Source organism: Drosophila teissieri, chromosome 2L (genome assembly GCF_016746235.2).
Source record: "Drosophila teissieri strain GT53w chromosome 2L, Prin_Dtei_1.1, whole genome shotgun sequence".
In the NCBI taxonomy this organism is placed as follows: Eukaryota; Metazoa; Arthropoda; class Insecta; order Diptera; family Drosophilidae; genus Drosophila; species Drosophila teissieri.
The window spans coordinates 15209649-15223708 of record NC_053029.1 but is presented as its reverse complement, the minus strand read 5'-3'; the positions used below and the strand labels follow the sequence as shown (position 1 = coordinate 15223708).

Genomic DNA, 14060 nt, shown 5'->3' with positions numbered 1-14060 from the left:
ACGGGCTGCAGCAAATAGACTGGCAGTCAGTCAGCGGGGTTAGAGCAAGGATTATAGGGATATTATTGGGATTTCGAGGGTCGCGTGTCTGGCACATTTTTTTAAGCAACCCCCTAACTACCCGAAGCACCTCCCCCTGCAGGACACAAAGTCCTAAGAGTGTAAATAGAACCGCAAATAAAAAATGTGAGTGAGACTAGTGAAAAGCAAAAGCAGCTTAAAATTTATAATCCTCACTTTCACCCTTTAAGCCGCAGGCGCAGGAGGCCTTCGGGCATTCGGCTGTTGGCTGTTGGCATTTGGCATTTGGGGTAGCGAAAATTGCAATTGCGAAAATGCAAATGCAAATGCGAACGGCGAATGGCGAACTCATGCAGCACATACTACAGTAAGCGATATATCAAAGCCGAGTGCCGAACAAAAGCTCCTTGAGCCACAGAAGCCCCTCGGGGGAATCAATGAGTCAAGGCCCTGTGTTCAAATGTAAATAGCCCGTGGTTAAGTTGCCTTTAATTACGCTACCCAATCTCGGCAAGGCTCTACATTGATGTATTGACAAAAGACGAATTCAATTGCATTCGGTTCGCAATCGGTGGCTGCAGGAGGAACTTTTGCAGCTCAGGGGTTGGCAATCAACTGAGAGCTCGCCGGTATTGTGTGTATTTTACACTGGGCAACCTCTGCAGTTCCTGGACCCAGTTACTGGCCATCGGCCAGGAGATGATGGCCGAGATGATGATGATGACGATGCTCTGCTGTTGCTGCATCACGTTCTGCCATAATGGCCAACAAAAACTAGACCCGTTCAAATCGCTTATCTGGCATTGCGACAAAGTCTCTCTCGACTGCCAAAGGTCAAAGTTGAGCTTCGAGTGACTCATGCCGTGTGACCCGTCCAAATTCCAACTCCCCAAAGTCTAGCTGTGGCAAACTTTCGTGCAAAGAGCAACGAAAAATTCAACTAAAGGCAAGTTGAGTGGCCAAAACTTGGATAATTGGTTGCAAGAATAAGTCTGAGGGCCACAAAAAGAAAGTTCTCGGCTCAAGTTCTGAGCTCAATCAAATTATATTGATAAAAAAAAAACTGAAACCACCCCCAGAAGTTCTCCCAGTTGATCCCACGTTGACCTCAATTCAAATATTTACAAGATGATAAGGGAAAATTTATTTGTCTACGGCACGGATAACTTAGACGGCAATGTGCTACCCCTAGTCATAAGTCATACATCATATTCCCATTCCCATGAATATTTCATGGGAAAAGCAAAAAGAAACCCCAAGGCCTTACCTGCATTTCGGGAGCTCCACCCTCATCGCGAATGAGCAGCAAGTAGCTCTGGCCGTCGATGAAGACCTCCTTCTTGAACCGCCCTCCTTCGGGCGACTCCTCCTGCATGTAGGATCCTGTGAGATAGCGATGCACCAGGGCCGACTTGCCCGAGTTCAGGGAGCCGACGATTCCCAGCCTCAAGTCTGGCACGGAACGAGAAATGGTCCATTCCTGACTGTTCACAAACGAATCTGTAAGAAAACATCAAATCATCATTAGCCCAGGAGTTTCACTTATAATTGGAAATAGAACACAAAAAACACAAAGTGGAAAACAAGTTCATGCAGCGCAATTAGCGATCTCGAGAAGGACGAACCCGTTTCCCTTTTTGACCTACATGTCGCGGCCAAAAGTTTCCAGCTCTCAAGAAACCATCCTCGCATCATTATGCAAATGTATCCTTCGCGAAGGAATCCTAAATACACATACATCATCCTTCATCCTTCAAGCGTATGTTTAGCCCGCTCGCTTGATTGACAGCACAAATGTTTGCCGGGAAGCTTCCCTTTCAATTTTCGGCAATTGTCAGATGCTTTTGGGAAAAAAAACCTTTATGTTGTCAGCTTGCTCCAACACTTTTCTGATTTAAATTAGCTCATTGTCAAGTCACAGTCAGTCAATCAGACTTAAGGTATTCGGGCTTTCAAGGCTACCAATTGCTCCATAAATGGGTTGCTAATTGAAATGCCTGGCAACCTGATATCAAGGCAGACCAGCTGCTGCTGTCTGAGCTTTTTTGGAACCTGAAGAGGAGCCCTCTGTGCATCACGCCCAAGTTAAACTATCCGCTTAGCCCGGAGTGAAAACACCATTAAGGTGCTACCATAAATCTTTTCCCAAGAGCGAAGGGCCAAGCCCGATCCATTAGATTTCCAAGTGCCCACGATCAATTTCAATGCAGGAAAAGGGAACACCGGGTGACCGCCTGGCACATACTCCTTTCAATCAGCCCAGATCCGCTCAGAACGTAGGGTAGAAGGAGTGACAATGGCTGACCAGTTGCATGGTTGCTCGCCCGGCGATGATTTACTGGATCCGGGCGGAGGGTTACGTGAAAATTGCTCTATTATGAGTTGTTAAGAGTTTGCTTAAGTAAACAGTGAGGACTTCTGCCGTCGCTTTGGATGGACAGCGACAGGGACATGGCCATAGACACAGACATGGACATGGACATGGATATGGATATGTAGGATATATGTACGATGTCGTGGCCGTCGTCTCAAGGGTTTTGGATTGTCACAGGGCTGGGAACTTGTTTTCCTGCCGCTCGTTAATCGACTGAGGCGATGGACAAGACAAGTTCAACTGGTTTGCACTCCTGCCTCGCTGACCAGAGCGCAAAATTACAAATTAAAACGAAATAAATATGCCTTTTGTTATATAATACTGGAAACACCGAAATAAATCCGGGCAAGATATTGTTGAGTCCAATTGAAAGCGATATGGCAGGGAAAAATTAGCGCGGTTTTGCAATTTGCATGCCTTTTTACATTTTTTTTTTTCTTGGTTTTCTTAGAGCATAATGGAAATGGGTTTTGGATCAAAGATGGCGTTTCGGCGACTGGTTTCTCGCGGTTCTCATTGCTCGAATTGTAACAAATTGCAGGGGCTGAGCTGCACTACAGACAATCCCGTCTAATTAATGGCTCGTCATTAGCCTAAAGCGCTTAGAGTTACAAGCCAGTTACAAATGCGTCTTTAAGTTTGACTAATGATGTCAAATGTCTGACACCGAGCTGGGGGTTAACTATCACCTGAGGGAATGGAATCGGGATCGGTTAGGAATTGGAATCGGACTGGGAATTGGGATGACGATCGGCTTATGTGTGAAGTTCAAACCGCCAGCCCAGGGCAACCCTTTCTTCTTTCTTGTAACCACTATCCCTCGGAGATTGCTGCATCTTTATCTGCTCGGGATCGTAACTCAAACTCATGTCAAATGTCGCCATCGTTGTCAAAACTCCAAAATATAATTACGTATGCAAACTAGCTGTAACCCAAAAGACGTTCATTCGATTTCCGAGTTTTCCATTTCCATTTGCATTTCTTGTTCCGGGGGGAAAAAGTGTCCGTGTTTGTTGGTCGAAGGGGTTTTTCACTTCGGTTGGGATTTGTTTTGCCTTTAGTTTTTGAGTTCAGTTTGTTTGTGTTTGTACACTTTGGCCATTGAGGCGATAAGAAGGCTTGGGATTTACAGCTCTTGATGTGGGTTAAGCATTTTAATTAGCGAGCATTATGAAATATTCATATCCCTTTTTGGGAAACATGTTTTCCCAACAAACAGCTGACCTCCTGACCCCAAACTTGACGATATAGATAGCTTAGTTTTATGACTGACAGCAGCTGTAACCAAACTGAGCCGAACTGGAAAACCAGACTGAGTTTTATCACCGAGAAGCGTGCCGGGCATCCAAGAAAAGTATATGCCTCAATTCTATTTGTCCAGGAGGCGCCAAGGATTGTCAGCGGAAAAGTCGTAAAAATGTTCTAACCGCTTAGTTGTTTACGGTAGCCGCAACAAGAAGCAGTTAGAACTGTCATCACATATATGGTTTTACGACTGTCCTTTGCTCAAATACAGCTGAAGGATCCCAACAAATGGTTTGCAACCCATAAAACCACAAGAAAATTGATAATAACATCGAATAGGCCTCACGTAATCGTAGCATATAAATAATAATACCTAAAAACTGAATAAACAGCTTTAACCAGCTGCAACATCCCATCCTTGAGTACAGTTTAATGCAACCCCGAACCTCAATTTACGCTAATTAGATCCCACAAATGGCAAACTGTTCGTGCCATTGAAAAACGCCACGGATGTTTTGATACATTGGGCATGCCCGTAAATGGTCAAATAATGTGATTTTAATAAGCCATAACCATAATAATGGAATATTTTCCCATTTGCCTCGCCTTTCACGGAATTATGAATAGCGATGGCGATGGCGAGGTGGAGATCTTTGGGATACACATCCATCCCATGGATGCGAGCTGCCTTGGCCCGATATTTGCATTGGCCCACGAAAAACCTACGATAATATTTAGGTAGGCTGACCCCGACGACAGTACACTGCAGTGTCCAGTCCCAGAGATCTGGCAATAAATCTCAGGATCCCCGACTCCAGCTTCACCTATGTATATCTCCCTCAATTTCCTTCTCGGTGTTGGCGTGTCCATAGTCCTCCGTCCTCCGTCCATTCTGTGCATTCTGCACATCTGCTCCAAAAACCAGATTTACTTTCTTTTTGTCCCGAACGCCGTTTGTATTTGCCCAGAGATCAGTGAAAGAAGATCACGGCGACTGGTGGCAAAGTTGCTGGCAGCAACCAGCAAAAAGTAGCCTGCACAAGAATTGGTTTTCTTCTCCGATTCCGATTTCGATTCCAGCCGAGCCAACAAAAGGCAAAGAAAATTAGCAAAGCCCACAAATGAATCGAGGCAAAAAGGGCGATCGCACAAACAAGATTACCAGGGGAACTGGCGAAGGAGGAGGATATTGCAGACAGGAAAAGGTGACTTAAATGAGGAATACACAAAGTGAAAGGTTCTGCGAAGGAATGCCTAACAGACCATATTTAAGATACATGTACATGCCAGAAAAATGTTCTACTGAATCATTTTGTTATATTTGTTTACTGCATACTTGAAGCGCATTAAACCCGAACTTTGGTAAACAACTTATTCGCCCAAGCTAAACAGTTACATTTAGCAATTAATTGCCAGTCAAAACAAACAAACAATAACTGGTACACCTGAGAGGGATGGCACTCATTTCATCCAACTGTTGTCTTACACAAATAGGAAACCCATAGAAAAGTTCTGCACCAATGATTGCGACACTTCAAGGTCCGCCCTGGGGCATCATCATCAGCGTCACGCAACCTGAGATGGAATGGGATGGCATGGGTGTGTATCCGAAACCGTATCTGTCAGATACATTCGCCTAGTGTCACGTGTATGAATATTCGCGCGGGAGTCGGATAAAAACAATACATAACAATATATGTATTTATGACTTCATCGCCCAGAAATCCAGAGGAGAGCAATTGAAATTGACACAGAAATTCACGGATCATTAGCAAATGCGCGAACATCCAAACAGCCAAGCAAACAGGCGAGCAGATGGCAGATCTCTCGTTTGCCTAAGTGTAAGATCTTTTCGAAATGGAACATGTGTTGGATTTTGATAAATTAGATCGAGGAGCAGGCAATTTCATTCAATTCGCTGTCCAAACACTGTTGAAGGTTAAGCCCACACTCAGAAGACCACGCCCCGAGCATGGGAAAGGGTTAAGCGAGATCCTTTTTGCATCTGCAATCCCTTAAGGATGCTCTGCTTAGGAGGCTGTCATTGGCCGAGAGATTTATGTACTCAGGTAATAAAGCATCTTGGCTTGCCAGTTCCTAAGTCGCGTACTCCATTTTACTTCTCGGCAAACTTGTTCCCATTTGCAACCAAAAAAGAAGTGAATAGGCATAGACGATTTCTTTGTTGACGCTTTTTTGGTTGGCTTTTTTCATTTTCGGGTCGTTTATCAGTTTTGGGGCCGAATTGAATTTATTTCTGTGTTGAAACTCATTTATCATGCGGGCACAGGAAGAGTAAATTGCAAAACACGCGGCAGTAAAACAATAAAAATAGCAGAAAGTAAATAAGGGAAAAATCACTTGGCTGTAAGCTATGATTTCTTATCGTTCAGCAGTTAAAACCCTCACAATGAGCGAAGTGCCGAGTACACCGTGAGGTCTTATCAGCCTTAAAGTATTTGTAAAATCAGTTTCCTATACTAAAGTTCAAGCTCTGAAGCAATTAGCTGATTATGCATTTCATAGCTGATTTTCTTTTTTATGGAGAAAGCGTTTCCAGAGAAGTTATTATTCATTAAGTGCAGCGCTTAAATAAAACTTCATCATGACCGAATAATGTGTTCCAGTTCCTTGTTTTTTTTACTTCGCCAAATTAATCTAATCAAACACTATCTTATCTGTAGCGTAAACTTTTCATTTGAATTGGGTGAATCTTGTTTATGACATCAGAGCGGATAGTTTAACCTTACCCAATAGGCTTACTAAATAAGAATACAGTCAATAGAGAAGAACTTTCCGATTATTCTATTGAGAGTTTGAGGAAATGTAAATTTTTCTTTTCCCAACCCAAAACGATTAAATGTCAAATTTACGACATGACTGTCCCGAGATCATCTTACAATGATCGGAGAAAATATGATATTTTTTCTCTTTAGTTTTTCCTAAAAAAATATGTTCCCGCCACCCCAAAAAATTAGTTTTTTCAATCAAAAACAGCGCAAAAAAAAGACACCCGGCTGAGGAATCTTTTGAGCTCGTGCGAGTCAATCAAAGTTGACAATGGGAGAGGAGGAGAAAGCAAGTGAGATCGCCCAAGGACATGCAGGACACCATCTCCTGGTGGTGGCTCCTTTCACTTACTCTGCCGTTTGCTCGGTAGCTCACTGTACTCTATTAAATATGACATATTTATGAAGTGTCAGTCCCGAAGACAATGGACGGGCAAAATCCGAGGAAGAAAGCGAGGAAAAAATGAAAGGAAAGTGCAATGGGAAATGGGATTTTTCCTGGGATTCCCGTTGTCAGCTGCTCCTGGGCTGATGGTCGATCGTAAAATCAAATAATATAAAATTGGAATCGTATTTGTGTTTAATATTTATGCGGTGTGCATTTCAATGATGAGCATTTGATTGTCCTGCGACTTTGAGGTTTTCCTTTTGCGGTTTGGATTTGCTAAAAGAGCCTGGACGAATAAAAACTTTCCTATGGACTGGGAACGGGGATTTTCGTATGTCATTTGTGTCCCATAAATACCGCTTCAATTAAATCGATTCGGAATGGTCAGGCGCCTCATTAGAGAAGAAGCAGCTGGCCAACAATATTCCACGATCCACGGCCAACTCCGATCTTCGATCTCCGACTACTGACCAACTGACCAGCTGACTTTTTCCTTTTCTTTTCCGCTTTCCTAGCCGCTCAGGCGCAACAAATTATTAAATTACTTACTTTTACTTTTCCACGTTCTACACGAGCTATTTCTCGCTCCTTGCTGGCAGCCTCCTTAGCGGTAGTTTGCTGTTGGCCAGTTTACCTAGAAATCTCATCTCATCTGCCATTGTGCGAGTGGCTCGTTTACATCTTTTCTTCCAGAGCAAAAAAATTATGATGACCATTGTTTCGCACGAGGCTTCCATCCATTACAATCTTATTTATGGCTGGTTTTGGGTGCTCAAGAGTGTGAGTGTCCTGGCCGAAGGATTCACCCAAACGGACAACGTGTGCGTTCGCAGTCTTTTACTAGAATGCAACAAATTCGCCAGCATTTTTTGGTGACCAACTGAATTAAATTAAATTCATCAAGGTTTTACCCGTGGGTTTCAGCGATCTGAGTCTCCTTGTCCCACTGTCTTTCTGCGGTTCAATGACTTTGCTGGCCATAAGCTGAGTTGTTTGTGTTCCTGCCAAGATACACCAACTGGTGGAAACTCACTGCTATCAGTCAGACGCCAATGCAATACTATGTTCGAGAAGGCTATAGAATTACACTAAGCTGCAGGCTTAAGTTTCTCATGAAAATTTCACCTAATGTGCACGAAATACTTAAAGTTTGTGGAATAGCTATAGGAAAGAGCCTTAGTGCCTGCAGCCAAGGGTTTTCTCTACTAGGATCAACAAAGGTGTACATATCAAATCAATAATCAATATTCTTAGGGGACACAGCTTAAAAAAAACACCACCAAGCCTCTATGGTTACAAATGATGTCTCTAATATGCCTACCCCTTACCACCTTTTTATGGCCATATCCCACATATTAAACCTTTAATTAAACGGCGTACTTTATGACTGTTACGATTGTGATCTTGTGAGAAAACCCGCAGAAATCGTAGGCTAGTGTAGAGATAACTTTTCAGACAGATCATAACTACCCACAAAGCAACCGAAAATGCGAATAGCACGGGGAAAATACGAGAGGCAAAAAACCTGAACCGGTTATGTAAGATTCGTGTAAGTTCCTGAGAAGAGAATCACTTGAGTGTGACTGAACTTTCGGCCAGGCCAAGAGGAAATCAATGCAATAATGAAGGGCACACCTCCGAATTGGGATGTACAAAGGTAAACTTAATGATCGGCGACACACACACACACATACCTATCAGCCTTGGAATTGCCATTGTAAAAATTATGTTGGAATTTTATTATTATTTCGTATAAGCAGAAGGGACCGACCGCCGACCGCTGAGCGCCCCCAACACCATCAACAATTTGGCGGTGTCAACGCCACATTAGAATTTCAATGGGCATTAAACCTTAGATTGAAGCGAAGCGGGAACAAAACCTAAATAGGAACTTCCGCTGCTGAATGCGTTTGCCATATAGGAAAAACTACCCAGTAAAGCGTAGGTTTCGAATGGGGCTTTTGGGATTTGTGAAAAAACAAAGGGCCGGCAAGGCAAAACGAAAATGCAATCCCGCTATGGTCAACCTGCTATTCAAAATTCAATTTTCGATCGTTGCGTTTAGATACACTTTGCATTCTGAATGGAGTTTGACCAATAAACCTGCCGCCTTTCCTATCTTTCCGCTGCCCACTGTATTTGGGGAGAAAACTCCTCCGACGACTGACGCATTTTGGTGGTGGATAGATAGGTATTTTTGTTTTCCCAACAAGTGTCCCACTGTTTGAGGCGGAAGCGGCGTTCGAAACGTGTCGGTTTTCATCTAATTTGCATATTTTTCCTGCTATTTTCTCATTACAGGCAAATGCATTCAAATTTCCCCCGTTTTCACTTTGGCATTTGACAGGTTTTCTTGAGACAGGGGTCTTCCTTATGATTTAATTGAAAATACGCAAATTTATTTCGAGCTGTTGCCGTACGAAGTGTCGAAATAAATTTGAATGCTTTCGAGAGCTGGGAATGTTTTGTTTTTAAAGTTGGATTGGATTGTATTGGATGCATTTCGTCATGGTCGAAAGCCTGTGTGTGTAGGTTCTAGTTTTCCCAGGCTTAAGAATGATCAACAAATTTAATTGATAACTCGAAATTAGCTAACGAAAAGTAAAGAGGAAGTATTTTATTATGTTCCACTCGAAGAGAACTCTGGGAAACTAAAAGTTAAAACCAGTAAGTGGCTTAAACAGTTTAGCTTTAAGAATCTACTACTAACGTTTGAGAACTCCAACCGTTTACATCTGTCTCAACTAAGCAACCAAAAACCATGACGCCTCAATTTTCAACTATTAATAATACGATATTAACATCAAAGATAGAGACATCATAAACGAGATACGCCAAGAAATTATCATATTTTTATTATTACTGCGAGAGATCATAAAATTTCATTAATTACACGTTAGCGTAAGGTTTCACTTTTCCAAGACAATGAGGAAAGTGAAGAGGAAAATTCGTTAGATAATTACAAGGCGTATAGGACAGTTAAAAAGATACCGAATAAGAAAAGGTGCATTTTGAAAGGTGGCGCGTGCGTTACGGCTGCAAAATAAGAAATATGTTTAGCACCATTTAGAGAGAGGACCATATAAAGAGTAGCATCCCATTTGGCTGGTGACCGTGAAGTGGAGAATGATTAATGGTGCGCTGAACCTATAACCGATCGATGAACTCGAGAGCCTCTCCATGATTGACACCAACCAAGAGTGACACTTCTAACAACAATACTTAATCCAAGCCGTGCGCCGATGACTCAACTTGTGGTTGCGACCAAAATCGGAGATAAAATCAAAAGTCTCTCGAGTCTGCGTCTGCGAGTTGCCTTTTAAGGTTTGCCAAATGATGATCTATGTTTGGTCAGTGGGCGGTTGGTTAATTAAGGTGGGCGGATTATTAATTCAACTGGCAAATGCCGAGACATCGTCACTCATAAAAGCCACAATTTGAGGGAACTAATTAAGGGCACGCGTGAGAGTTTCCGCATCGCAAGAGGTCAACATGTGGGTCGTAAATCGAAAAAATTATACTGTCATTAAAGTACGAAATAATTGAATACTTTCTTTGACCAGATTAAGCCCAGCAACTAAACTTTCCCACAAAAATCTACACGCAAGCTGGGGTCATTTGACCCAGTCGCGAAAGCAAACGAGCCATGATCTCATCAAAATGATTACCATCTCCGCGTAGATACACTTTGCAGATACTATGTATATGTTTAGATCGCTGGAACCCGTTCACACACGCATCTTTGCCCCCAGCAAATACAATTGCGTTTTAATTTTAATCATATGTGTTCTTTTTTTTCGTGAATATATTCTAAATTTCGGTGGCTATATTTGCCTTTCGCACAGAATGTGTTAAGCGTATTATTTCGCTCCTGTTGTTGACTCTTTATTTATCTTGTTTAAGCGTTGAGAGCACGAGCGGCTAGAGAAATAAGAAGTATAAGTATACAAAAACAGGGAACAATAAATAAAAAATACACAAAACATTAAAAAAGTTGCGTGGAACACATTGTACTCAGAACGCCAAGAGATTTGCCTATTAAAATGTCTTGGAAATTGCGCTACTCCCCCATACAACAAATACTATAGATCTGTTTGGCGTGATACTTTTGGGACTTTTGAGCAAACAAAAGGGGGGCAAATAACAAAAAACCGAAAGGCTGTCAAGGTCTTTGAAAAGTCACAGTGCTGTCAGTTGAATAGGGAATTGAGCACTGGGGCTTCCATATCTCTAGATCTCAGGTATTTTATATTCCGGACTTATCGCAGTTGCAAAACATATCAGTTGGCGGGGGATAGGATAGAGGCTCTTTTTAATTAAACAAAGTGAATGAACGGAAATCAATGGGAACACATTTAACTATTTATACTCCATGTACATAGAATAGACCGTCCATTCCTTATCTTATCACTACATGGCGCGACTTGAGGCAGCAAAAAAAAATACACACGAAATAATAGAACACAAGCTGAAACACTCTGCAGTAATGGGATTCCGAATGGAATTTGCAATTTGAGTGGAAATTAATGAGGCGATCAGGAAAAATATCTGCACACACATGCAGGAATGCGTTGCAGCATGAAAAATTGCAATGGGGCAGAGAAATAATCATTCAGCGTTAAAAATAGAAAATGATCGGAAAAGGGATAGAATAAAACTTAATTTTACTCGTGGCATGCGTTTTCCAGGGAATGAGGAAAGCAAGTATCAAGACATGACGAAGTAATTCCTAGGAAAAAGAACGCATGATGCAATGAGTACAAAAAGCTGAGAATTTTATGGTGAAAAAAGTTTCCAGAATTTTGTATTGTAAGACATTACCAGTCCGAAAAATTTGCATAAATGTTTATTTTTGTAAGTTTTCATGGTGCTAGTCTACCGCAGAAGTGTTTATATATGCCGTGATTCATTGCCCGAACCACGGGTGATGTATTAAAGTGTATAATCTCCTGCAAATCAATCAACGCAATCTCCTGCCCAGATCTCTGGTGCCAAGAACCAGTTGACACATTTTCCAAAGCCCCATTGGCCGAACCAGCTTCTTTAGCTTGTATCGCAACTCTAAGCCGCGCCATGTGGCGGATACTTAACAAGCCAACTGATGGATACGCGCGATTAGGAAGAAAGGGGGTACTTGGCACCTTCCCACCTATCCTGCCTCCGATTGACGTCATTAAGTGGCATTGATTGCAGTGTGTCAGTGCTGCCATCGTTTGGCTTCTTGTACCCGCATTTTTTGTGAATCGATAATTGCATGCCAAAGCACCAAAGTACCGAAGGTGCCAATGGTGCCAAAGTGAGGGGTAGACAAACTTTCGTAGTTCGGTTGTCACGGCTACTGAAAGTCAATGTCGAACAATACGAATTTGAGTCACTGTTACAAAACACGAACCTCCTCTTTCCTTTTTATAACAACACCCTTACTTTCGCTCTCTACCTTTTTATTGACCTTTCACTTCGACAGCTTTTGATAGAAACAAAGAAGTTTGGCAAACTTTTGTTTGCATGTAATTTTCATTTGCATGCAAAAGAGCATGAAAACAAGACATAATGCTGTCATAACTTGGCATCATAAAGCCCAAAACTTGGAACTGAGGAAGTATCGGAGTGAAACTATGCCAAATTGCATTATTTTCGCGCTGGCTGTTTACAACACCCAAAGTTTGCCTCACACTTTGACACATGACACGCGATGTGCCACATTCAAAAGGTTGTAACTTTTCCTCTATCTTTTTTTACACTCTAATAGAGTTAGGCAATAGTTTATTTCGACTGTTGCACATTCAATGTTAATAAGATAACATGTGCAAGGTCATTGGTTTATGATTTTTCTCATTTCGGCTGAGGTAATTAACGAAGTTGCATAAAAAGTAAATGATTTTTTAGTCATAATAAACTAATTATCTAATATTTTAATGCCCCGAGTGGCGAAATAAACGTGTGAGAAAAGCTTAGTTTCGGTTAATGGTGATTAGGTGGCAAGGTCTGCAAAAGGGGAGTACTTAAGGCGTTACTGTGGGTAAAGCAGTTGAGTGGTGTTCAACAACAATGACAATTTGTATGAGGAGGTCTTGAATGGAGACATTTTGGCTACCCAAGTTTTAATTGCAGATTTAGTCGCAGGTTTTCCTCAGTCACAGGTGATTAAAATTGGAATTCTACGAATTTGTATTGCATAGGATATCCCTAGTTTCAAAGTGAACTTTGACCCGCTGTTCCCCATCTTGGTCGCTTTACATCGACACTGTACCTCACCTGATTTACGTTTCTCGCTGCGATCGGGCACCACCAGACTCTTGGCCCGCTTCACCCTCAGGGATCGTCTCCGGATGGAGCGGAGGAAGGCCTCCGGCATCCGGGAGAATCGTTGTGGAGTCTCCGGAGCTTTGGTCCTCTCCGGGAGGAAAAAGTTCTTTACCGCCAACATGTTGCTGCTGTGTTAACTGTTGCTCTTGGCGGCTTTTCTTGGCCCTGTTGTCTTAGTTCTTGTTGCTGCTGCTTACTGGGCGCGTTGGCAATGAAAAGTGTTTTTGCGTTTCTGCTATTTTTATGCCGCTTCAGTGTTATTTATCTGGTGTAATCCTTTTTGTGCGCCTTGGTTTTGCTGCGCTTCGCCTATTTATTTATTTTTATTCGCACTTATTGGCTTCCTCTGCCTCATTTTAGCAACTTGTTTGGTCTTGTGATTTTCAATTTGCATTTTAACACATAAATAAGCCGTATGGTGACTAACACACTTGGTCACTTTGCAATGAAAGCACAAAAACTCTTCATGTATGTATATGTTTGTTTCTTTGTGGTATTTATACAACTGACGACATCAATTTGCCGCTGCTTTGGGTTATATACTATCCAACTGACGTTATTTCATCAAGTATCCAAAAAAATTGCGAAGCCGAAAATATTACGCGAAAAACTACGCGGGGGCCCTAACGCAGATACAACTGAGAGATCGAGTATCCGTGCGGTACGTCTACATCGAGTGCTGGTCAAAACACAACTGACTACTGTAGCCACAATCGCAGAGTTCTTCACCCCAGCAAACTGGCACTGGTGGAGGGTTAAAGCATAACAGCGCTCTGTTGGCCAACAGCAGCTGTTGCTTGGCTGTTGTTGCGCTGTTGCCACGTGCTGTTAGCAGCTGCAGAGGTAATCGGCAGGTAAACCAAATGGTTTACGGAGCCAGGTTTCCCATTCCCCGACAGCTTGTTGCAGATACTCGAGGAAACACAATACCCCTGCT

General features: G+C 42.3%; 1 protein-coding gene across 2 annotated transcripts in view; it reads right to left on the bottom strand.

Moving 5' to 3' along the window:
- The window catches only part of LOC122615788 (centaurin-gamma-1A), a 54324-nt gene that overhangs the window by 5448 nt on the left and 34816 nt on the right, over positions 1–14060 (bottom strand). The window contains exons 1-2 of one of the 2 annotated variants that reach the window (XM_043790909.1): positions 13073–13798; positions 1289–1521 (exon numbers count right to left, since the gene is read on the bottom strand). In XM_043790909.1, coding sequence (XP_043646844.1) covers positions 1289–1521; positions 13073–13244 — 405 coding nt within the window. In that variant the 5' untranslated portion in view covers positions 13245–13798. Of the gene's footprint in view, positions 1–1288; positions 1522–13072; positions 13799–14060 lie in introns of those variants that run through there. The other variant, XM_043790899.1, reaches the window with a different exon arrangement.